The sequence below is a fragment of the Carassius carassius genome, chromosome 11, assembly GCF_963082965.1.
Source record: "Carassius carassius chromosome 11, fCarCar2.1, whole genome shotgun sequence".
Taxonomy (NCBI): Eukaryota; Metazoa; Chordata; class Actinopteri; order Cypriniformes; family Cyprinidae; genus Carassius; species Carassius carassius.
Window position 1 is genome coordinate 15765602 of NC_081765.1, and position 26243 is coordinate 15791844.

The window sequence follows — 26243 nt, forward strand, 5'->3', positions numbered from 1 at the left end:
TCCATGATGACTGATCTTGTTGCCTAGAAAAGTGGTATTCGAGACATGAAATTCTCATTTTTCTGCCTTAACATATAACTGATTTGCCAAAAATCGAGACAGAACATCTTTCACATCTTGGATATGCTGTTCACGTGTTTTTGAATATATTAGATTGTCATCAATGTAGGCGAAAACGTGGTTGTTTAGAATGTCCCGAAAGATCTCATTGATAAATTACTGAAATACGGACGGTAAATTGGATAGGCCATACGGCATCACAGAGTATTCATAGTGCCCCCTGGTGGTGATAAGGGTGATAGGGGTGGTGTTGGCGCAGTGGATAAGACACATGCCTTTGGTGTGAGAGACCCAGGTTCGAATCCACTGTGAGACACCAGTGTGTCCCTGAGCAAGACACTTAACCCCTAGTTGCTTCAGAGGCGTGCGACCTCTGACATATATCGCAATTGTAAGTCGCTTTGGATAAAAGCGTCAGCTAAATGAATAAATGTAATGTAATGTAAATGATAAATGCTGTCTTCCATTCATCACCTTCTCTGATCCTGATTAAATTATAGGCACTTCGTAAATCAAGCTTGGTAAAAATCGTGGCTTCACGTAATTGTTCTAAGGCTGAGGGAACTAATGGGAGTGGGTACCTGTTCTTGATAGTGACTGAGTTGAGACCACGATAGTCGATACAGGGGCGGAGGCCTCCATCCTTCTTTTCCACAAAGAAAAATACAGATGCTGCTGGTGATGTGGATGGGCGGATAAAGCCAGACTCCAGAGCCTCTTCAATGTACTGTTCCATGGCATGCGTTTCAGGAATAGTTAGTGGGTATACTTTGCTTCTGGGAGGTGCAGTGTTGGGTAATAAGTCTATAGCACAGTCCCAAGGGCGGTGCGGAGGTAATATAGCAGATTTAGCTTTGCTGAACTCTTCCCGGAATTCAATGTACCCTGTGGGAATATGAACTGGTTTGTTACTTTCTGGACTTTCAATACTTGTGGTTAGACATGGCAGTTGTGTATGACCTTGTAGGCAATGATCGTGACAATGCAGAGACCATTTGGTAAGTTCCCTGGAACCCCAAGAAATCTATGGGTCGTGGATGGTTAGCCAGGGATTTTCTGGTATTACTGGATGCTGGGGTGTAGTTGTAACATAAAATGAGATGTTTTCTGAATGGAACAGACCAATCTATAGTGTAGTAGGGATGGTTTGATGAGTGATACCTTTCCCAATGGGTTGACTGTTGATGGCGGTGATGTCAATAGGTGGTATGCAAGGAATGATAGGGATGTTGAGTTTAGCCACCAATTCATGATGAATTAGATTCAATGCAGATCCTGAATCAATTAATGCTAAAACACATTGTACATAAGTTGCATAAGTGAGGGTTATAAAGAGAGTAAAGCATTTGGCGAGTAGATTATTTGACTGTACACTCACTTTATGTTGTGTGGGTTTGTTGGGGCAGTAACGGCATTGGTGACCTGGTTGACCACAGTAAAAACAATCTTTGTACACGTCGTCGTTCACGTTCCTCCATGGAACGCCTATTTGCATGGGTTCGCAAGGTCCTGGGCAACTAGTAGTGGAGGCAGGCATTGACATGGTTGGTGTATAGGTGGGATTGTTACGTATCAGATTATCAATATGAATAGTGGTGGTTATTAGTTGTTGTAAATCCATATCCATGTCCTTACAAGCAATCTCAGACTGCAATTTGGGATGAAGACCTTGCCTAAAGATAGGTTTTAGCGCGGTTTCATTCCAGCCACTTTGTGCTGCTATGGTGCGAAAATCTATTGCATACTCTGCGGCGGTACGGTTTCCTTGACACAACTCCAACAACTGCATAGATACATCTCTCCCTCCAGTCGGGGACTGAAAAATTAATTTGCTTAGAAAAATAAGTAAATGAGGTTCGTAGCATATCATCTTGGTCCCACAAAGCAGATGCCCATACAAGAGCTTTACCCGTAAACAGTGTCATCATAAATGAACATTTTGTGGTATTACGTAAAAAGGCCTCAGGCTGGTTCTCAAAATAAATGGAACATTGATGTAGAAACCCTTTACACTTTTCCGCTGTACCATCAAATTTATCGGGTAATGAAAATCTTACCGCCTCAGGTCAAGTTGCTGGGAGAGATATGGGTGAACGTAATGGGTGAGATGTTCATAAGCGGCTCGCGGGGATGAAAGTTGAGCTTGGAAATCCGTAATCATCTTGTTTTGGTAAGCAAATGCGGCCTGCAGTTATGAAATCTCTGCTGGATTCTAGTTAGGCGATGTATTCTGTGAGGTAGACTGACTAGGTTGAGTATTTGAATCCATTTGCAGAGAGGTTTATTACAGATCTCGTCACACACTGGGATAAGGCAGATAATCATGGTCAAAATACATACAAGGGTCGATATAACAGCAGAAAGTCTGTTCAGCAAACAAATCCAAATCGAAATCCAAAAAGCAAGGTCAAAAACATCCAATTAAACATACACGTGGCTACAACAATGGCAGTGAGAAAACGCTTGGTAGAGACAGGGTTTAGTGGCAATACTTTGCAATGTGCTGCACTACTGAGATAGCTTTTAACAAGAAACTACTTATATTACAGACCCGTACTGGAGGAATCATGCGGCAGGATCTGATACAGTGTTGTGTTGATTTAATAATGCACTTCACTTTTCTTATTATATTATACTATACTGTGCATCCATTGCTGGGAAACAGATAAATAATGGAGACATTCTAATGAATCATCCTTTGTTTTACAGTACAAGGGATCCTACAGAATGAAGATCTATGAGAGGGACAACTTTGTAGGAAAGATTTATGAGCTGATGGATGACTGTGACAACATCATGGAACGTTTCCGTATGTCTGACTGCCAGTCCTGCCATGTGATGGACGGTCACTGGCTCATGTTTGAGCAGCCCCACTACAGAGGCAGGATGGTCTACTTCAGACCTGGAGAGTACAGGAGCTTCAGAGCTATGGGATACAGCAACATAAGATTCATGAGCATGAGGCGTTTCACTGATATGTGTTAATCTTCTAAAATATAGAAGGAAATAAAGAGTTTTATTATTTTTTTTCAGAACTTACTGTTGTGTCTTTAGTTTTATTGGATTTCTGAACTTTTTAAAATGGTCAATTCATTTTTTGTTTTTATAATATATATATATATATATTGTATATACATAGATGCACATATATGCACATAGATGTACATGTAATATAGGAAAATGGCCAATTTTATATGTCACATTTATTAAAAACCTAAATCAAAACCTATATTAAAACATATATGTTTACATAGGTTATTTCCATGTGGGTGGACTTTTCTCCACTGGAGTGCCGAACCTCAGAGTTCGTGCACACATCCACACCCCACATAGCAAATGTCTTCTGGCCCAGATCCAGGCTACACAATCACTTTTCCCTTGGCCCAAGTACCGCAAAGAATGACGGCCCTGAAGTGGCCCAGAACTGGATTAAAGACAAGGGCCACACATGCAATACTTTAATATATAACCAATTTGACTCTGTGGTTGTAGTACAGGAGGTGATCTTGTGTTCACATAATTTTCATTGATGAGAACTGAGTTGGGTTTGAAGTTTAAATGTTGTTTTAAGAGGATAGAAGTCACTGTGAATGATGTGTACTTATATAGTGTGTTGAACAGCTGTAGGCCTTTGGTGAGAAACTCACATTTTTGGTGAGAAAAGATAAAACATCTAACAAAGAATGCATGACTGCATTGATGCTGTCAGTGAAACTAAAAGACCCCTTCAGCCTTCTACTAAGTTATTGTATCCATTTATCTAAAGCCTTTATGTTCCCCTGTATCTTGTCTTTGTGTCCCTTGTTTTGTGGTAGAGCAGTTGCTTTGGATGTGTTGCTGTAGAGATTGCTGTGAATAATACTGCAATTTGGTTTGTAAGCTAAGCTTTATTTGATAATGAATGAGAAATGAGAACAGGCTTTAACTAGTCAACACACCCATATACCCCCATGTAAAGTTTATTTATTATTTTAATGTGTAAACAAAAATGATTTGCAGTTTCTTGACATCAGATCAGCTATAGGCAGAGTAAAAGTACATCCTGAAAAAACATAACAAAAGTGGTAAAATTATTTTCCAATAGTAATGTCAGAAAAGATAAGGTTCATTGCATGGTTTCTTTCATGCCAGATCTATTTCTTGCCTTTCAGTTTTAGAAGGTAATACGTCTGATAGAACCAACTCTTGAGCTCATGGCACCCCAGTCGCTATACCTCCTGTATTCGCCAGGTCTCAGGAGGTATTGTCTGCCTCTGTAATTAGGGTGCTCATAGAAGATCCAGTATCCATCTTGAACATTGCAAGAATGGATATCATTGTAATGGAATCGATCATAAAGGGATGGACAGTCATCAGTGAACTCCATCATCTGACCGCCGAAGTCTGAACGTTCATAGATTGTCATTTTGTAGGATCCCTGATGCTACGGATTGAAAATACATTTATTTAAACATCACAGTAAACTGTAATGCAAAAAATAATAATACTAATAATACTAATGATAATTAAATAAATTTGGAATAAGTAAAAGGGGAGGCCTCACTTGGGGTATCATTCGACAGGATCTGACACAATCATTGAAACCCATCCACCGTTGGTAGTCAGCATATTCACCTTGGCGCAGAAAGTACTGGTAACCCATAAAGTGTGGCCGCTCGTATACTATCCAGTTTCCACTTTCAACCTGAATAGAGTTACAGCGACTGAAATGAGAGTGCAGGTCAGCACAGTCACTAGTGCACTCATAGGAGCGGCCCTGAAAGTTCTTGTCTTCATAGAAGATGATCTGTAACAGAGTTTTTAGTTGTTTTATTTTTATTGTATGTTATGCATTCACACTCAAATAACCCCACTCCCCTTCCAGACATTTTGCAGATATCCCTGTTTATTAAACTTACAAATATTCAATGAGAAAAAGATTAGACAAGCCTCACCTTTCCCATTGTGTTGAATCAGTGTTTTCCTATGCTGAGAAAGGGTTACTGGGATCCTTTTATATACTTTAGGAAAAGAGGCATTGTCAACAACATCAATTAACTTCAGATGTCAGCATTTTGCTTTATTGAAAGAGTGGTCAGCTGCTGAACAACAATAGGAATCTGCATCATTTGGCAGTAGACCAAATTATTTTTTTGTTATCTTGTGAATGGTAACAGTGCTGCTTATTAACACCTTGTGTTCATGAAAGTTTGAATTATGATTTTATTGTATTAAGCAGGATAAATACCAATAGAAGTGTAAATATAAATTTCCTCCAAGCTCTTCAAAGGCAAGCTACTTGACTTGTTATGGCATTGACATCTCTAAAGTTGTGGATGTTTTAGGTGACTTTAGATGATTTAACAGACCTATTGATGCTGAAACCAAATGGAGATATGCTTTCTTTAATGGAAATATCAAACACAGTAAAACATTACCAAGGATCTGTAATGTGCCTCATGCTCACAAATTTCATGCCACCCATTCCTTTGATGTGTCAAAGCACGGACTACTCAAGACCTCTGAATGTGTCCTGTGGTATCTGGCACAAAGACATTTTCTTTAGGATTTTCAGTGTGGTTGGATGCACTGATCTCACCATGGCACCTTCTGAAAATGAAGCTGATTAGGCTACATGTATGGAATGGAAGGATGTCAGGAAGGGTGGTGCAAGATATCTGCCTTAACCACCACCAGAGCTGTTAAATAAACACAAATTATTCACAAATAATTATAATTATTATTGGTCTACAAATAAATTTATTCTACAAATACAAAAGCAACAAATTATTTTGCCTGTTGTTGGATTTTAATATTGCTATTGTGGCAATCTCCTCTTCATCTGTTAGTGATGCTGGTGCAGGTTATCCACCCATTTTACAAGTTTCTGCCTTCTTGCTCTTGGCTTCTGAATAGAAGTAATTAATTTTTTTATTACCCTAATTAAGAAATATATTTTATTTTTAATAAGAAATAAGAAATAGCATGTTGGATTAGAGAACACTTAATTATGTGCATTAGACTATGTGGGAAAAGCTGCTGCACATTGAAATAGATATACACTGAATTATATTTATATATTTATATTATATATATAATTATATTTTTTATTATTCAACTTATTTGTCTGCCTTTTTTTGTTTATTCATGCAAGTGAAGTGGAATTCTGTATAAACCAAATTGGGTTTCGTTCCCCTCCTTGTACTGTATCCATGTGATATCCGTGCAGAACAAATTAATAAATAAATAAATAAAAATAAAATAAATATTTAATGAATGTGTAACGTGGAGTCAGAGACGTTCGGATCCATTTGCAGAATTTATTATAGAATGGTAAAACAGGCAGTAATCAACCAACAGCGTCAAGTGTGTAAAGAGATATCCAGAATCAATAACAGTACCAGGCAGAGGTTGGGGCAGGCGGCAGAGAATCAAAGGTGGTATACACAATCCAAAATCAGACATGGAAAGAACAAACACTAGGGAAACACTAAGAAATGCTAGATGGGGCTAAACAAGACTTCGCAATCACTGAGAGTCCAAACACAGAATGAAAATGGACACCAAATGCAAGAGTCCTGAGTGGAGTGCTCTCTACTGGAGTTCATGGGCACTCCAGCTGATGATTGTGACATAGTCCCCCCCCCCCCTCCCTTTAAGGAGTGGCTTCCGGATGCTCCTAACTAAGAAAAGTCCAAAGTTCATGTGGGAGGTGGAGCGGAGGCGGAATAGGTGGATGGATGGAGGGCCAGGTCCACGTGGAAAAGGATTGTCTGGGGACCGATGCAGTGCCGACAAAGCAGGAAGCCAGGGTGGAGCAAGTGGAACTGGAGCCCACCGGGGCAGATCAGGCAGAACTGGAGCCCACCAGGGCAGACCAGAGGACCACCACAGCACCACAGCCAAGCAGATGGGACAGAAGCCCGCCAGGTGGAGCAGAGGACCACCACAGCCGAGCAGATGAGACAGAAGCCCACCAGGGTGGAGCAGAGGACCACCACAGTCGAGCATATGGGACAAAAGCCCACCAGGGCGGTGCAGAAGACCCCCACAGCTGAGCAGATGGGTCAGAAGCCCACCAGGGTGGAGCAGAGGACCACCACAGCCAAGCAGACGAGACAGAAGCCCACCAGGGCAGAGCAGAAGACCCCCACAGTCGAGCAGATGGGCCAGAAGCCCACCAGGGTGGAGCGGAGGACCACCGACGTGGAGTCGATGGCACAGGAGAGCAAGTCTGGTCAGGTAAGACTAAAAAAAGAGAACATAAACAGATTAATGGCGGCCTCTGAGGCCCTGATAAGGTGGTTAGAGAGTTCCCAAACGGCCTCCATAGCCGTGACAGGACGTGAGTTCATGAGTTCATGTATGGCCTCCGTGGCTGTGACAGGACAGGCAGTGAGTTAGTGGATGGCCTCCGTGGCCGTGACAGGACAGGCAGTGAGTTGGTGGATGGCCCCCATGGCCGTGATAGGACAGGAAGTGAGTTTCTGAGCAGCCTCCGTGGCCATGACAGGACAGGCTATGAGTTCATAGACAGCCTCCATAGCCATGACAGGACAGGTCGAGAGTTCATTGATGAATACTACTGACAACTCCGAAAGGTTCTCCAGCAGTTGCCGCCACCTCTGGAGGTTCCACAGCAGTAACAGTCTCTTATTCAGCAACAGAACAGGCTGAGAGAACACTGCTAGTCGCAACAGACAGGATGAAACGAGGGTCTGGATGATCAGCTGAGATGTGATGAGGCTCTGGATGATCAGCTGAGATGTGACAAGGCACAGGAAGTTCAGCTGAGACATGACGAGGCTCTGGAAGTTCAGCTGAGACGTGACGAGGCTCTGGAAGTTCAGCTGAGCGGTGACTTTACTTGACTCTGGAAGATAAGCAGTGATTTTTTTTGACTCATTTGATCTGACACTGGAAGTTCAACGGTGACTGGACTTGATTCTGGAAGGTCAACGGTGACTGGACTTGACTCTGTAAGGTCAACGGTGACTTGACTTGACTCCAGAAGATCAACGGTGACTTGACTTGACTCTGGAAGGTCAGCTGTGGCTGCCATTTCTTACAGTGGCTCTGGGTTGGCGGCCATCTTGTGCAGTGGCTCTGGGTTTAGTGGCCATCTTATGCAGTGATTCTGGGCTGGTGGCCATCTTGTGCAGTGGCTCTGGGCTGGTGGCCATATTGTTCAACGGTGCTAGGCTGACGGCCATCTTGTGCAGTGGCGCTGGGGTGGCGGCCATCTACGCTTAACAATGTTGACCCCCCCAAAAAAAAATGATTTGGGGTTTCAACACTGTCCTATGCCTCATCCACAGTGAACGGAGGGTCACACAACAACAGAGCATAGTCCATGATGTCCCTCAAACTGCCCTTAAACCCCTCCAGGTAACAATGATTTAATGGGTTCTGTGAGTCCAAAATGGAAAAAGTCCTTAAAAAGCTAAGGGAGTGGTAATGGGGAACACCTGGTGGTGATTAGCCCTAAGCACAGGATTATGGGAAATGGAGTTGGGAATGGAAATGGACACCAAATGCAAGAGTCCTGAGTGGAGTGCACTCTACTAGAGTTCATGGGCACCCCAGCTGATGATCGTGACAGAATGTCAACTATTTGTAAAGTCATGAAATGTTAGGCTACACCCATTTTACGCTTAAAGCTTTATGTGATTGAATTATGTTTTTATGTATATTTTTCTGCTGCCACATTCTTTTCTTTTTTCTTTTCTTTTCTTTTCTTTTCTTTTCTTTTCTTTTTGCCTGTGGGATAACATAAAGATTCATATTAGTTCAATAAATTACCTTTTTTCCAGTTGGCACGCCCAGGCGCATGGTCTAAACGGGTTGTCCCTATTCTCTTAATGAGTAATGGGTGTTTTTCGGTGTAACATGCAATCAACCAATTAGAGTCTCATCTTCCATTCCCTTTAAGAGCCAGTTGCGCTCATGCCATGACAGATTTGCTATTTACACGGTGGAATTTGGCAAGCGCAAAGACAGAACGTGTCCTCAAGATGAAACGGAGTTGCTCGTGTGCGAGCAAATACTGGTGCTGGTCATATAATTTGAATATCATCAAAAAGTTGATTTATTTCACTAATTCCATTCAAAAAGTTAAACTTGTATGTTATATTCATTCATTACACACAGACTGAAATATTTCAAATGTTTATTTCTTTTAATTTTGATTATAACTGACAACTAAGGAAAATCCTAAATTCAGTTTCTCAGAAAATTTGAATATACCTTAAGACCAACACAAAGAAAGGATTTTTTGGCCAACTAAAAAGTATGAAAATGAAAAGTATGAGCATGTACAGCCCTCAATACTTAGTTGAGGCTCCTTTTGGCTGAATTACTGCAGCAATGCGGCATGGCATGGAGTCGATCAGTCTGTGGCACTGCTCAGGTGTTATGAGAGGCCAGGTTGCTCTGATAGTGGCCTTCAGCTCTTCTGCATTCTTGGGTCTGGCATATCGCATCTTCCTCTTCCCAATACTCCATAGATTTTCTATGGGGTTAGGGTCAGGCGAGTTTGCTGGCCAATTAAGAACAAGGATACCATGGTCCTTAAACCAGGTACTGGTAGCTTTGGCACTGTGTGCAGGTGCCAAATCCTGTTGGAAAATGAAATCTGCATCTCCATAAAGTTTGTCAGCAGCAGGAAGCATGAAGTGCTCTGAAACTTCCCGGTATAAGGTTGTGTTGATCTTTGACCTCAGAAAACACAGTGAACCAACACCAGAAGATGACATGGCACTGCAAACCATCAGTGACTGGAACTTTACACTGGACCGCAAGCAACGTGGATTGTGTGCCTCTCCTCTCTTCCTCCAGACTCTGGGAGCCTGATATCCAAAGGAAATGCAAAATTGACTTTCATCAGAGAACATAACTTTAAACCACTCAACAGCAGTCCAGTCCTTTTTGAAGCGAGAGGCTTCTGACGCTGTCTGTTGTTCAAGAGTGGCTTGACACAAGGAATGCGACAGCTGAAACCCATGTCTTGCATACGTCTGTGCGTAGTGGTTCTTGAAGCACTGACTCCAGCTGCAGTCCACTCTTTGTGAATCTCCCACTCATTTTTGAATGGGTTTTGTTTCACAATCCTCTCCAGGGTGCGGTTATCCCTATTGCTTGTACAATATTTTCTACCACATCTTTTCCTTCCCTTAACCTCTCTATTAATGTGCTTGGACACAAAGCTCTGTGAACAGCCAGCCTCTTTTACAATGACCTTTTGTGTCTTGCCCTCCTTGTGCAAGGTGTCAATGGTCGTCTTTTGGACAACTGTCAAGTCAGAAGTCTTCCCCATGATTGTGTAGCCTACAGAACTAAGACTGAGAGACCATTTAAAGGTTAATTAGCTGATTAGAGTGTGGCACCAGGTGTCTTCAACATTGAACCTTTTCATAATATTCAAATTTTCTGAGATACTGAATGTGTGTATATGTATATGTGCTTATAAAATAAAGGCAATTGGTATCAAACAAAAAATGTCAGGACAAGTGTGTTGGATCAGGTTCAATCCTTAGGATGCTGTCGTCTGTTATGCTCATTTGGCAGTTGTGGTGTTCCTTAATTTTCAGTGGGTGCCCCTAAATTTTTGCTGGTGCTCCTAACTTTTTTAAGTAAATTTCGAACCCTGACTATGGTAAAAGATAACTCAAATGGGTTTGTTCATGCATATCATGCAGGCTCTTTTTGACTTCCACAAGAACAGATGTGGGGTGCTTTCAAATACAAAATGCTGAAAATTTGTGAAGTCTTTCTTTTTTCCCTTTATTTGGAAACTGAAGGAAATGTAAAAGTGGATTTCTTTTTCTTTTGCTGTTAGGGCCATGAGCTTGATTGACAGGCTATCTGACCTATCATAACGGCAAATCTGCCATTTTGTCTGACAAAGAAACCAGAGAGTAGCTTTATGTCAGTAACATGAACATGAAAATGGTGCGAACTGACATCCTTCCATGGGTGAAACAAAATACCTTATGATGTTCATTCATGTTTAACTAGTAAAGAAGAAGAGGTGATCGTTCACATGCTGCTTGAACTGAGGTGCTACAGCTATCTGTCATGACGCATTAAAGGGCCACAAAACTGTATTTATTGTTTTTATTTCTTTAAAAATGACAAAACTGAGACTTTGTTTCATACTAAAAGTAATCTTGCTTTGTCTTTGTCATTGCATTGTCACTTTCCTCTTTGCTCCGCAATGTATTTTTCACTGTGTGAGAACATGATGTATGATGTGAGAGTTGCATGGCTTGTCAGACTTACAAGCAGTAACTAAGGTGGGCAGGTTTTTGTGAATGGTCAGTTGATCCATATCAAATAGCACAAATGTTTCTATAATATAATTCAGCTGGATTTAACTATTATGCCTATAGCTTGGCTGTACTCATAAACTTGAATTTATATGTTAGTATTTTGTTTCTTGAAAGTTTGTCAGAATATTTGTATGTGGATTATCCATTACAGATCAACTATTTGCATTAAAGAATTTTCAAAACAAATGTTTAGTGTTGTAGAGAAATTATTTTATTGACCCTTTAGAACACTAGTACCAGGAGTCCATGATACGCCTCATGCTCATGAATCTCATGCCACCCATATTGCTGAAGCTCCTGTACTCTCCAGGCCTGAAGTACCACATCCTGCCTTTGTAGTGGGGCTGCTCATACATGAGCCAGTGGCCGTCCATCACATGGCAGGACTGGCAGTGAGACATGCGGTAACGGTCCATGATGTTGTCACAATCATCAGTCAGCTCATACATCTGACCCATAAAGTTCTCCCTCTCGTAGATCTTCATTCTGTAGGATCCCCTGTACTGTAGTGAAGAAGTTGTCATGAGGTCTTTTAGTTTTAGTAGTTTATAATGTCAATTCAGAATTTGGACTTAATAATAATAAAAAAGAGTTAACAAATGTTCCTAACAAATGCAAAATGTTCATGGAACTCACCATAGGGATCATACGGCAGGACCTGATGCATTCATTCATTCCAAACATAGACATGTAATCAGCATATTCTCCCCTCCTAAAGAAATACTGATTTCCCATGTAGTTGGGACGATCGTACATCATCCAGCATCCACTCTCCACTTTACAAGAGTGACAGCGGCTCATGTAGGAGGAGAAGTCACCACAGTCGCTCATGCACTCATAAGAGCGACCCTGGAAGTTCCTGTCCTCATAGAAGATGACCTGCGACAAACATAAAAATGTTCAGTATTGACTGAATTACTATTTATCAACATTATATTAAACATTACCCAACAGAATATCCAAGTGAATTTTCAAAAATAATTTGTTGTATAGAAATTGAAGTGTTCTATATCAGTTAGGGAGGAAAAGCAACCAGTTAAATGCAAACAAATCGTGTAGTTTAGTAAGGTGTTGATCAATTGGTTATTTTTTTGGTCTTGACTTACCTTTCCATGCATGGTTGCTGTTGGGGTTTTTCCAAATTTGCTACTGTAATGACAGCCCGCTGCCTTATTTATACTATATGGACACCGAAAGAATTTGTATTCCTATTGTTTAAAAAGGCCTTAGTCAGCTGCATGGTGTAATGAGTTGTACAGTTTGCTACTGCAGACCTGAAAGGGTTATTATTTCAAGCCCTGTTGTGGAGAATATTAGAAATCTCTGCTTGTAAAGCAATTCCAGTAAAAAGATTGCACTCTACAGCCAAAATACAGGTTGTACCAAGTTAACACTCTGAAGTTAACAAACCTGTATATTTATTATGTATCTTTTTAATGTCAACTATAATAGGAATTTTTCCCCCTTTGATTGTTTGATTGTTAGGAACAGAGTGACTCCTGCTATGATGACCTGCATTGTCCTTAAATGTAGGCCCTTGCCCAGCCCTATCCTGAAACACTTCCCTTGACAGCTTATCAGTATTCTTGGACCAAGTTCGACTTTTTTTTTTTTTTTTTTTTTAATGGCAAAATGGTTATTTATTTCCGTTTACCACATGTTTGATAAATTTAGCCTTCTCAAATCAACACTTGACTTGCTTACAATAAAATCCTTAGATATAAAACACTTTAAGCTTGCCACAATGTTTGTTTAAATGTTAAATCAGGTGTATATCCAAGTGTTTGTGGAAGCTGACACATGCTTAATGCATAGAGGTGCAATCACTTGCATATCCCCCCCAGTAACAGTAACAGTAAAAACAACTTAAAATGTGCCATCATTTTTGCTCATACAGATAATAAATCATTTGAAACTATAAAGGCAACTTTTATTTGTGTACACTCACACTATCAACAAAACGTTGTGCTTCAGTAAAATAAAGAAAATGTCTCTGTGAGTGCGGAATGCCTAGCTGGCTTATAGGCCTATATTTAAATGTTCATTATGGTTTAGTATATATTTAAGTAATTAAATTAATATAAAATTATATTATATGGCTTAAATGAGCGACTAAACTAAATCTTCAGTCGAGGGCAGTCTTAGTTTTAATCCATTTCTCCTTCTATAACTCTCCCAGCTGCACTCAAGGCATGCTCACTACTGCTGCTGGTGGGGACACTAAACACTGTGCGAGCCAGTCTTGATGGTCATTGTAGCCTGGTCTCATGTTGTTTCCACTAGCGCAGCTCATCTTTTCCATCCCCTTAATTGATGAATGCCTACAATATAAAAAGGAGAAGACAATTTTTTTTTTTTAGTTTTAAAACCTTTAACAGTTTGCAAGCTCTATTGATCTTGTTGTTGTAAAACACCTCTGAAGGTGTCTTAAGCTATCGGGCACCAAGACATTAGCAGTAGATCCTTCATGTCCTGTAGGTTGCAAGGTGGAGCCATAGATCAAATTTGTTTGTTCAGCACATCCCATAGATCCTTGGATTGGATTAAGATCTGTTGAATTTGGAGGCTAGGGCAACACCTTTAACTCTTCATCATGTCCTTCAAGCCATTCCTAAACAATGTATGCAGTATGCATTGTTCTGCTAAAAGAGGCCACTTCCATTAGAACACCATTGAGGGGTGTACCTTGTCAACAAAAATATTACTTTCTTATGTTGAACACAAAAGATATTTGAAGATTGTTGGTAACCAAACAGTTGCTAAGAGCTATTGATTACCAATATTCTTAATTTGTGTTCAACAGAAGAAAGAACTTCATACAAGTTTGGAATGAGGGTGAATAAATAATGACAGAATTTATTTTAGGGATGTAATATTCTTTTAATTTAAAGCAATACATTAATCCAAAAACATGAGCAAAGGTCCGTGTTTCTGTCACAACAGTTATGATTCCTGTTGACTGTTATGGTTCATACTCCTGGATTTGCAACTGTTCCAGCTTCTGTGCATGTCTTTCTGTCTATCTAGTGTTTGCTTTTTTGGTATTGTCCCTGTTATCTCTTTCTTGTCTTACCAGCCCATGCCTCACAACCTGTACTGGTCACAGCCACCACATTTCAGTTCCTGCTTCATCCTCAGATCCCTCTGCTCAAGAGATTTCTGATCCAGCTACAATTACTGCTGATATTGCATAGTTTTATAAGCTGATAGTATGTGTCTTATGGTCACAGGCCATGGGTTTGCATTATAATTTTTTTGTGCCCTTTACCATGCCCAAGTTCATGACCCAGCAGCCTTGCCTACTGCTACAGCCCTGATGCAGTGCCAGACGCACTGGCTATCACAGCCCATTTCACAGAAACACTGCCCAGATCTGCATGTGTATGACATGAAATGTGGTGCAAGTTTGTCTATGGTAATCAAAAGCATTGAGCAGATACTGTTTGAGCTTGGCTGGAATAAAACCTGAAATATTATTTTTAATTATTCTGATATATAATATATATATATTCCCACCTCACAAAATGACCTTACTGTGATATGTCACGTGCAGAGTGTTTTGGACATTGACTGTTCTACAGTATGCATGCAAATTGGTGGTACACTGTCAATGAAAGTTGTACAGTTTAAAATTTGCAAGCTTAAATAACTGACTATTAGTTATGTTGGCTATAATGTTTATATGTATAATATATATATGTTGGCTAGAATTTACTAATTATGTTATTCATATATATATATATATATATATATATATATATATATATATATATATATATATATATATATATAATGTTTAATTGTCATGTTTATTCTGTCTGCTGTCAGTGAAAGTTAATGACTAACTTGTTTTACTTGGTGAATCAATGACAAAATTATTTTACTCAATGAAATCCTTGCTAAGGTACAGCCATTACTTCTGGCATGACTTCTGAAAATTAGTTTACTTTGGAACTAGATTGGAAGTAGAGTGACTAGATTGGAGTGAAGATATAAGATTTTTGTCTGTCTTTATTTTATTTATTTATTTTATTTTATGTTTGATAAAAAAGTGAAGCTGTTTCCAGCTTAATCAAGTATCCACAGGCCATCATTTTTATGACTAGATTTCATTTCAGTATGTGTACAAAAACAAAACAAAAACAAAAAAACCTAAGGTGTTTTAAGAGAGCTGTTCAAAAGTACTTTATTGTCAAGTAACAAATGTTCTCACATTAATGCTATTTATTTTTTAATAGAAGGAATCACTGATACGCCTCATGCTCATGAATCTCATGCTACCCATATCTCTGAAGCTCCTGTAATCTCCAGGCCTGAAGTATGACATCTTGCCTCTGTAGTGGGGCTGCTCATACATGAGCCAGTGGCCGTCCATCACATGGCAGGACTGGCAGTGAGGCATACGATAACGGTCCATGATACTGTCACAGTCATCCATCATCTCGTACATCTGACCCATGAAGTTCTCCCTCTCGTAGATCCTCATTCTGAAGGATCCCCTGTGCTGCAAATATATAAACAGAAATGTAAAAATTGTGCTAAATTGATGTAAGAGCAACCAGCTCTGTGGCAAGTCAAGGATGTAGCATTCTCTCACCATGGGGATCATACGGCAAGATCTGATGCAGTCGCTCATTCCAAACATAGACATGTAGTCAGCATAGTCTCCCCTCCTAAAGAAATACTGATTTCCCATGTAGTTAGGACGATCGTACATCATGAAGCATCCCCTCTCCACTCTGCAAGAGTGACAGCGGCTCAAGTAGGGGGACATGTCAGCACAGTCGCTTGTACACTCATAAGAGCGACCCTGGAAGTTCTTGTCCTCGTAGAAGATGACCTAATGAGATTAAACATGAGGTAACTAGGAATTTTGAGGTATGCATTACGATAAATATTGCATTCTACTGGAGAATGAAAGAGAAATTTTGTTATTTCATTGTCATTACTTACCTTGCACATGCTCATGTCTGATGTAGTCATTTTTTAAAATGATTTGATACTCTTCCGTTTACACTGCTCTGTCCTTTTGCCAGGTCTCACCCTTACTTTTATACCCGAGCGAATTGAATAAAACTGTGTGCTTGCAATTGAGATTGAGGACAACCTCCTGACTCAGCAGATCAGTATTGAAGCATTCAGAGTGCATTCATTGTGGTACATTTTTACATAACCTAGAGGTTGTATACGCTTTCCACAATAACGCTTTTCAGACATTTTGAAATACTGATTTTCAATGTCTATTTTTGTAAAACACAATGTTGATCAAAACTGATCTGTTAAAACAGGACTTGTTTATATAGTTACTGCGCAATTATTGATTGTTTAAACCTGTTGTGTGATTAGCTTTTTAATTCCTAAATAATGCTTTAAATGTTAAATGTACTAAACTATTAATAGAAAAAATACAATTATTAAAATTCTTCTGTTTGGAGATTTTAATACTTCAACATTTCAAAAACAATGACGCATCATGAACACAGCTCTCAGTCAAAATAACTGATTTCCCTTTTCCCAATATTTGTAATTTTAAGTGAAATGCTGCTACTGTACATGGTAAGAAGATCGCAAGCAGCTACATACATTATCTTTTTTTTTTTTAAATAATTTAGTGGCATACCAACGATACATAAAAACAATAGTAAATCTTTAAGATGCTGTTTTACTCCTTTTAAAAGCGCACAAATGTCTCATTGCTTCATTTGTGTTCCAAAATATATTATCTTCTATAAGGACAGGAACTTCCAGGGTCGCTCTTATGAGTGTATGGGCGACTGTGGTGACTTTTCTTCCTACATGAGCCGCTGTCACTCTTGCAGAGTGGAGAGTGGATGCTGGATGATATACGATCAACCCAACTACATGGGAAATCAGTTTTTCTTTAGGAGGGGAGACTATGCTGATTACATGTCTATGTTTGGAATGAACAACTGCACCAAATCCTGACGAATTTTCCCTATGGTAAGAGAATCATGCATACAGCTTTACACCCCCTAAAGTTGTTCACTAAATGTTCTTACCAATTTAGCTCAAACTGTAAATTTCTATTGATGCCTTTGCAGCATAGGGGATGCTTCAGAATGAGGATCTACGAGAGGGAGAACTTCATGGGTCAGATGTATGAAATGATGGATGACTGTGACAGTATCATGGACCGTTACCGTATGCCTCACTGCCAGTCCTGCCATGTGATGGACGGCCACTGGCTCATGTATGAGCAGCCCCACTACAGAGGCAGGATGTGGTACTTCAGGCCTGGAGAGTAAAGGAGCTTCTGCAATATGGGTGGCATGAGATTCATGAGCATGAGGCATATCAATGATTCTTATTTTTAAAATGTAGATTGTGCAGATTCTTGTAGAAAAAGGTGGTATTAAAAAAATACAGTTCAACCAGTGCCTAAATTTAAGGCACCCAGTATTTATTTATTTGTTTTTAATAAATGAACAGAAGTTAAAGGTTTTTTTATTTTATTTTTTTTATACAAAACCAAAAGGCTTTTTTGTTAATGGACCTCATGTCCTGAGTTGAAATTACTAGCTACTTCTTGCAATTTGATAGATCTGCTAACATTAATAACAAAACTACATTAAATGTATATAGAGTGATGCATTGGTTCAGTGAGATTTACAAAACATAAAAAGAATATGAAAACAATCCAAACAAAATGAGGATAAGAAGCAAAATGAAATGCCTAAAGCAGATGAGTCGTAAAATAATGACTAAGGCCATCACACCATAAAATTCTGCTGTTTAAGTCACTATTACAACACAGGCAACAATCTGAGTTTGTGAAAGAGCTTGCTGCAAATGCTAGCAAAACATGAAAATGTGTTGAGAGCAAATAATATTAATGATTTTGTAATTACTGTGTGTAGCATAAAATGAAAGGAAAAACCTGGGGGAAAAGAAAATAAACTTTCAGTGAAAAGCAGAAGCAGTTAACAAACTTCATGCATCAAAGTCCAAGGGATTAACTAGGGGGAAGATGAATATTTGCAGTATTCATCAGTTTAACTAAAATTATATAGTGGGTCTAATAAGAAAACTAGTATTTTCTGTATTAATTCAAGTTCAGGGACTGTATGGATGAGAGAAAGGATTTATTTATTTAATTTAATTTTTTCATTTTTTTTTATCTGATGTTGACTTATAAAAAACACAAAATAAAGTTTAGGAATATTTGGTTGATATCACTGTAAAGCAAACTAAACTAAAAAAAAAATAGTTAGATTATGTGATGAACAGATTTTACAAGACAAATATTTTTACTTTAAGATTAGGCCTAAGGCTGCTGACTTTAAACTTTTTTTGGCACAAATATCTGTAGGTTTTATGCAAAATATCTCACTCTTTTGTGTCAATGACATTAAGAATGGATGGACAAACACAGGGATGTGCAATGTTGGTCAGAATCAGAATCAGAATCAGAATGAGCTTTATTGCCAGGTATGTTCACACATACGAGGAATTTGTTTTCGTGACAGAGCTCCGCAGTGCAACATAATAGCGACAGAACAAAAAACACAATAAGGAATAAAAATACAAAAAAATACAAATAGGTGGGTAAGGATTGACAATATACAAATTGACAATGTATGGCAGGTATATTAAAATGAGCATTTATGTATGTACATGTATATTATGTGGAAAAGTTTTAACTGTACGCTAAGTATGTGTGTTGGATAAATAAGTGTATGTGTATATAAATATAAATATAAGTAGTGTATTGTGTTCCATGTATGTACATGTATATTATGTGCAAAAGATTTAAGTGTACGCTAAGTATGTGTGTTGGATAAAAAGTGTAGTGTATATAAATATAAATAGTGTAGTGTGTCCCACAGTTTTTATCAGCTGTTCATAAGATGGATTGCCTGAGGGAAGAAACTGTTCCTGTGTCTGGTCGTTCTGGTGCTCAGTGCTCTGTAGCGTCGACCAGATGGCAACAGTTCAAAGAGGGAGTGTGCTGGATGTGAGGGGTCCAGAGTGATTTTAACAGCCCTTTTGCTCACTCTGGATAAGTACAGTTCTTGAATAGATGGGAGAGTTGAACTGATGATTCTCTCAGCAGTCCGGACTACCCTCTGTAGTCTTCTGAGGTCAGATTTAGAAGCTGAGCTGAACCAGACAGTTACTGAAGTGCAGAGGATGGATTCGATGATGGTGGAGCAGAACTGTTTCAGCAGATCCTGTGGCAGGTTAAACTTCCTCAGCTGGCGAAGGAAGTACAACCTCTGCTGGGCCTTTTTCACAATGGAGTCAATGTGAATGTCCCACTTCAGGTCCTGAGAGATAGTGGTGCCCAGGAACCTGAATGACTCCACTGCAGTCACAGTGCTGTTCATGATGGTGAGTGGGGGGAGTGCAGGGGGGTTTCTCCTGAAGTCCACTATCATCTCCACTGTTTTGAGCGTGTTAAGCTCCAGGTTGTTGAGAGTGCACCAGACAGCCAGCTCTTTAACCTCCTGTCTGTAAGCAGACTCGTCACTGTCCTGAATGAGGCCGATGAGTGTGGTGTCATCTGCAAACTTCAGGAGCTTGACAGAGGGGTCCTTAGACGTGCAATCATTAGTGTACAGGGAGAAGAGCAGTGGGGAGAGAACACAGCCCTGGGGAGCTCCGGTGCTGATTGTACGGGTGCTGGATGTGTATTTTCCCAGCCTCACTAGCTGCTGCCTGTCTGTAGGAAGCTGTTGATCCACTGACAGACGGAGGTGGGCACGGAGAGCTGAGTTAGTTTGGGCAGGAGGAGGTTTGGGATGATCGTGTTGAAGGCAGAGCTGAAGTCCACAAACAGGATCCTCACATAGGTAACCCGGTCTGTCTAGGTGTTGCAGAACATAATGCAGTCCAATGTTTACTGCATCGTCCACAGACCTGTTTGCTCTGTAGGCAAACTGAAGAGGATCTAGCAAGGGTCCAGTGATGTCTTTCAGGTGGGCCAGCACCAGTTTTTCAAATGACTTCATGACTACAGACGTTAGAGCCACAGGCCTGTAGTCATTTAGTCCTGTAATTTTGGATTTCTTTGGGATAGGGATGATGGTGGAGCGTTTGAAGCATGAAGGGACTTCGCACAGCTCCAGCGATCTGTTGAAGATCTGTGTGAAGATGGGGGCCAGCTGGTCAGCACAGGATTTCAGACAGGCTGGTGTAACGCAATCTGGGCCTGGTGCTTTTTTCCTTTTCTGCTTCCGGAAGACCTGGCGCACCGCATCCTCGCTGATCTGTATTGCAGGTGTGGGGGAGAGGGGGGATGCAGGAGGTGTGAATGGTGAGAGCGCTTGATTGGAGAGATGTTCAGGATGGGTTGCAGGAGCTGTTAATGGTGTGAACAGTTGTTTGGAGAACAACTGTTGGAGGTCCTGGAGGTCCTGGAATGCCGTTGTCCTGCAGAGTTTAGCTCTAGCCCTGGGGAAAAAAAACTCTACTTTAGTAATTCTGAAGGCATTGATTAGCTTGTTTAGGTGTGTATGTTTAAGGTTGGAGCTAAACTCCATGACCGACATTGGCTATCCCTGTACGAACAGATAAAATGATTCTCATTTCTATTTTCTATGTTTGGCCTGTAGGTGTCAGAATTTTGTCAAACATGAGGTAAAGTAGAGCCAGTCAAACATAATAACTGTTTACACCTTTAATCAGTGTGTGTGATACAATGAACAAATGCTGATGTCTCTGTCTTCAGCAGTCCACCATGGAAATCCACCATGGATTGAACTGTGTTTTTAATTTTGGAGAAGAGACATTGGTATGCTGGCCTTTTTCCCAATATGCCGAGTCACATGGCATACTATGACCCCTCCAACGGCGAGCGTGATTTCACAGAGTACAACATGTTCCTGGATCAACATCCTTGTTGATCCTGGAACAACATTCCAATCAAACAATTAGAATTGAGATATAACTTTTACAGAAAAGATCTGTTTTAGGCTTATAACCAGAGTTAGGTGCTTCTACACACTTGTTAATCATTTATGATTAATTATTTTAGGAATAAATTATGGGTAGGGTTAGGTTTAGGGGTAGGGATTGGGTTAAGTCTATATTTTTAAAAAATAATGTAGATCCAGGATCATCAGATGTTGATCTAGGAACATGTCTTACTTGGCAAAATCACGGTGACCCCCCTTCAACATGAAGCACTCAGATCAGTGACTGCATCTGAAAACTTAGACTGACTTGCTGCCTCACTGCAGTATGAGGCAATTCTTCTTTTTTTTTTAGTTTTTGTAATAACTAAACTAATATTTAATTACTATAATACTGATTTGTTGCTAGAACTAACATTAAAAGTGCAAAAAGTTAGTCAGAAATATAAATTTACACACAAAATTACCACCAAACGCAACTTTCAGATCTTTTTTTTTTTTTGCTCAGCCATCACAGAATGAAATGCACAGGATTGTGGGATATCAAAGGAAGGCAACAAAGGATACATCTATGCTGCTATCAAAATTCGATCAGAAGAAGGTAACTCCGGAGACAGGAAGTGAAGCAGAATTTGGATTCGAATGCGTCTTAGTGCCTTAATCCCTGCCTTGGAATTTTAGAATTGTCAAATGCAGCCTTCGTCACAGCCTTGCTCTGGCTCACTTGACACTTTTTCTAATTTGCATAGATGAGTAAACACATTTTTTGTTTGTACTCTAAAATGATTTCCTGCGTTTCTAAATCCATATGCCTGCTTTGACTGAACCCCCACCCCCTTTCCCTCGAAACCCCAGACTGCATCTTCTGGGTTTAAAGTCTACATCATGTTGACGTCACAAATTGTGATATGGCAACGGACTATAGTACATCGATAATGTGTCGGTGTCTATTAAATTATTCATGAGATTGCGTGTTGTTATCCTATCCTGTTCACAACAGCATGTGTTGATTTGCTATGACAGATGATTCAGACTGCAAGACCACAAACATTAACTGAGAGAAACGTTCATGGATCAAAGGAGAGTGTTTGTTTTTGCTTTGTAATAAGAGTTCGGCACAAACGAAGTGAATGAAAAAATTTCATTGATACAACCCATCAAAAGGCTTATATAAACACCTCAGAATAAGCCTAAAGTTATCAGAGGTGCGTAAGTGCATTCATATATATATATATATATATATATATATATATATATATATATATATATATATATATGTATTTGATGCAGAGTGCAAATGGCTGTACATTTATTTGTGTTTTTAACTTGATGGGAGGGAAAGGAAACTGGTTAAAAACAAAGCTGTCTGTCTCCCCTCTTCCTCCGCCACCCTGCACACTTTTTTTTCTTTTTTTTTTAACTGTGATGAGAACTAATGAACGCTGAAACAGGGGGTTTCATTATCATTTAAGGGTTGATGTTTTGGAGAGAGGCTGCTCAGACAATGTGATACTGCCTTTGAACCAGCTTTGAACTCATTATATTTCATCTATTTTTGCATTTCTGTCCTGTATTTTATTTTATTTTATAGTTGTGTTTTTCTCTTGAAGCATTTTTGTGGACATACAAACATTAAATGAAGTTCCTTAATGTAAATTAGGGAGGAGCGATCCCATCTAATCTTTCAATTAACAGCCAGAGTATATAAGCAGCTGCTTACTTCTCTCTAGTCTGAGCTGTTCCAGCATCTTCCGGTTGCATCGTACAGAATCACATCAGGCACACCAGACCTAAAGCTTTTTCCTTTAGATGACGAACTTTTCTCCTGTCCCAAGAAACCAACAGTGGCAACCTGCATATCATTGGACCACATGGATCTACGTATATAGAGACTCCTTCTGAGCGCTCTGGCTGAAAAATCCAGCACCAATACAAACCATGCTCCAGAAGGCTACTCTCCCTTTGCCCTTCAAGATCACCAGAGGTAACTGCACCTTGTCCATTTCTTCATTCTGCTGCTGCCATTCCTCCGATTTCACCCATTAAAAATGGTGCGTCAACAGCCTAAGTCAAGCCCTCTCAAACTCTGGACTTCATTTCTCCCACAGATCATCAAAAGCTCAACACTACGATCTACTTATTAACTCCAATAACAGCTCCAGGATCCCAACAAACACCTCAACTTCTCCAAAAAAGAGACCCATTCCTCATCCCTTTCTGTTTCTCCCTGACTCAGTGTTCTGAATACAATCATCTACAGCATGCTATTTCAGAGGCTGCGGCAAAGACCAGAGGGGAAAAAAACTACAGCAGCTCACACTTCCTTGTCCCCTGGCCTTTCCACCTGGCCAACAACAGCGGCCACAAAAAAGTTCCAGTTCCGCAGGGAGGCCAAGAAGGAAAGACATACTACCATCCTCCCAGTGTATATCTGTGCTCAGTACACAAAATACTGGGCTCTGTACACACAGGCAACCAGCAGACCCTCTCGCTCCTTTAGCCTCTGTACTGGTGGCCTGGTATGGCCGAGGACATCATCAGCAGCTGCTCAGTCTGCATCATGTCAAAATCCCTGTGCCAACTACCATCTGGCAAGCTGGTCCACCTGCCTTTACCACACTTGTGTGCTCATTATTGTGTACTGCTTCTCCAAGGCATGCAAGCTGATCCCTCTGAAAGGCTTGCCCACAGCACCTGAGATAGAAGAGAGTCTATTTCACTATGTGTTCTGAAATTACGGTCTACCCATGGGGTCACCATCAGCTTATCCTCTGGCTACCATCCCCAGACAAATGGCCAGACTGAGCTCAAAATCCAAAAGCTCGGACGTTACCTTCGGTCATACTGCTCAGACGATCAGCACAGTTGGAGCTGCTTCCTACCCTGGGACGAGTATGCTCAGAATTCCCTCAGACAGTCCACCACTGGCCTTACACCTTTTCAATGCATACTTTGTTACCAGCCTCCCCATGGACGGAGGAGCCCTCTGAGGTTCCAGCTGTGGACTACTGGTTCCAAGAGAGCAAGAGGGTATAGGACTCACCACATATCCACCTCCAGCATGCAGTGTGGAGACATACGTTCTTCACAGACACCCGTCGGTCAGACCATCCTCAGTTCCACCCAGGCGATCGTGTCTGGCTTTTGACCTGGGATCTCCGCCTCTGCCTTGGATGACGAATAATTTTCTCCTATTAAATTCGGATAAGACAGAGATATTAATAATTGGACCAAAAAACAGTACACAGAATCTTGTAGATAACAATTTGCAACTAGACGGATGTACTGTTACTTCCTCTACAGTCAAAAATCTGGGTTTTATATTAGACAGCAACCTGTCTTTTAAAAATCATATTTCCCATGTTACAAAAACTGCATTCTTCCATCTTAGAAACATTGCCAAGCTACGAAACATATTATCTGTTTCTGATGCAGAAAAGCTAGTTCATGCATTCATGACCTCTAGAATGGACAATTCGAATGCACTTCTAGGTGGTTGTCCTGCTTCTTCAATAAACAAGCTACAGGTAGTTCAAAATTCAGCAGCTAGAGTCCTTACCAGGTCAAGAAAATATGATCATATTACCCCAATTTTACAGTATCTGCACTGGCTACCTATTAAGTTCCGTATCAGTTACAAATTATCATTACTAACCTATAAGGCACTAAATGGTTTAGCTCCTGCGTACCTAACTAGCCTTCTACCATGTTACAATCCATCACACTCCCTAAGGTCACAAGACGTTGGACTTTTGGTAGTTCCTAGGATAGCAAAGTCCACTAAAGGAGGTAGAGCTTTTTCAAATTTGGCTCCCAAACTCTGGAATAGCCTTCCTGATAATGTTCGGGGTTCAGACACACTCTCTCTGTTTAAATCTAGATTAAAAACGCATCTCTTTCACCAAGCATTCGAATAATGTATCTCTTAAATTGTGTATGCTAATGATGTCTCTATCTGTTTCTCTGTTTTGCCATGGGATTTACATCCCGTGGTAACTAGAATTTACACAAGCTCCGGTCTGGATCAAGAACACCTGAGAAGAGATGATGCTGACCCTCAGAGAACCCCAGATGATGCTAACCCTGAATCAACAAACAGAACTGACAAATATTGCTACAAGTGTGACTGCATCATATAATAATTGATGTTAATAATGTACATCGTCAGGCTGACTATGTCTTGTATACATTTTTCTGAAAAATCCTGTCATACATGCACAAACTGACAGTTACCACTTATAAGCTACTACTAAATATTGTACAAACGTAATTTTCTGTAAAGTTGCTTTGTAACGATTTGTATTGTAAAAAGCGCTATACAAATAAACTTGAATTGAATTGAATTGCCTGCCCTGCAAAAATCTGAGTCCCCACTACATAGGTCTCTTTCCAATCGAGAGGCAGATCACCAATGTCACGTATTAGATCCAACTCCCTACGAGGTCAGAATTTATCCTAAATTCCACGTCTCACTTTCGAAAACCTCTCTTCTGTTTCACCAAAGGATTCACCAAACTGGACGCACCTCCTACCCCAGAGTGCTCAGAGGCAGCGGTCTATCAGGTCCATGATATTCTGAACTCACGGCAATGGGGCAGCTTCGAGTACCTGGTGGATTGGGAGGGATAAGGACCAGAGGAAAGATCCTGGCTGGCACAGGATGATATCCTAGACCCCTTACTACTGGAGGAATTCCATCAAAACCACCAGAATCATCCTGCACCCAGAAGCCATGGTCGTCCCCGTCGTCGTGTTTGGGTGTCAGGAGCCTCCCCTGGGGGAGGGGGTAATGTCAGAGAGTCACTGTCACTTCAGTCACCACTATCGACACAGTCATCAGCACTAACGTACACAAGCTCACTATCACCTGCTGTAGCTAATCAAGTTCTCTTTTATCAGTGCTCTCATCTCACTTATATTCAGCGTCCGGTCTACCGTTCACATGCCTAAACTTTACCAGACTCCCTTATATAAATCTGTGTGTTCTTACCCTCAGACA

General features: G+C 40.3%; 4 protein-coding genes and 1 pseudogene across 5 annotated transcripts in view; 2 read left to right on the forward strand and 3 right to left on the reverse strand.

Moving 5' to 3' along the window:
• The first annotated feature begins 2787 nt into the window (after window positions 1–2787).
• On the forward strand, window positions 2788–3463 carry LOC132152596 (gamma-crystallin M1-like). Its single transcript, XM_059561343.1, has 2 exons — window positions 2788–3040; window positions 3315–3463. The coding sequence occupies exons 1-2, from the start codon at window positions 2788–2790 to the stop codon at window positions 3461–3463; spliced, it is 402 nt and encodes a 133-aa protein (XP_059417326.1).
• Window positions 3464–4003: 540 nt separating this feature from the next.
• On the reverse strand, window positions 4004–5064 carry crygmxl1 (crystallin, gamma MX, like 1). Its single transcript, XM_059561811.1, has 3 exons — window positions 4995–5064; window positions 4604–4846; window positions 4004–4483 (listed from the first exon to the last, which is right to left on the reverse strand). The coding sequence occupies exons 1-3, from the start codon at window positions 5001–5003 to the stop codon at window positions 4214–4216; spliced, it is 522 nt and encodes a 173-aa protein (XP_059417794.1). The 5' UTR covers window positions 5004–5064; the 3' UTR covers window positions 4004–4213.
• Window positions 5065–11557: 6493 nt separating this feature from the next.
• LOC132152859 (gamma-crystallin M2-like) overlaps window positions 11558–26243 on the reverse strand; it is a 38913-nt gene continuing 24227 nt past the window's right edge. Inside the window, exons 1-3 of one of the 2 annotated variants that reach the window (XM_059561795.1) lie at window positions 12476–12593; window positions 12006–12248; window positions 11558–11872 (exon numbers count right to left, since the gene is read on the reverse strand). In XM_059561795.1, coding sequence (XP_059417778.1) covers window positions 11600–11872; window positions 12006–12248; window positions 12476–12487 — 528 coding nt within the window. In that variant the 5' untranslated portion in view covers window positions 12488–12593 and the 3' untranslated portion in view covers window positions 11558–11599. Of the gene's footprint in view, window positions 11873–12005; window positions 12249–12475; window positions 12594–26243 lie in introns of those variants that run through there. The other variant, XM_059561797.1, reaches the window with a different exon arrangement.
• Window positions 15528–16427, reverse strand: LOC132152855 (gamma-crystallin M2-like). Its single transcript, XM_059561790.1, has 3 exons — window positions 16323–16427; window positions 15967–16209; window positions 15528–15873 (listed from the first exon to the last, which is right to left on the reverse strand). Exons 1-3 carry the CDS (start codon window positions 16350–16352, stop codon window positions 15601–15603), a joined length of 546 nt encoding a protein of 181 aa, XP_059417773.1. The 5' UTR covers window positions 16353–16427; the 3' UTR covers window positions 15528–15600.
• Window positions 17055–17701, forward strand: LOC132152554 (gamma-crystallin M2-like; annotated as a pseudogene).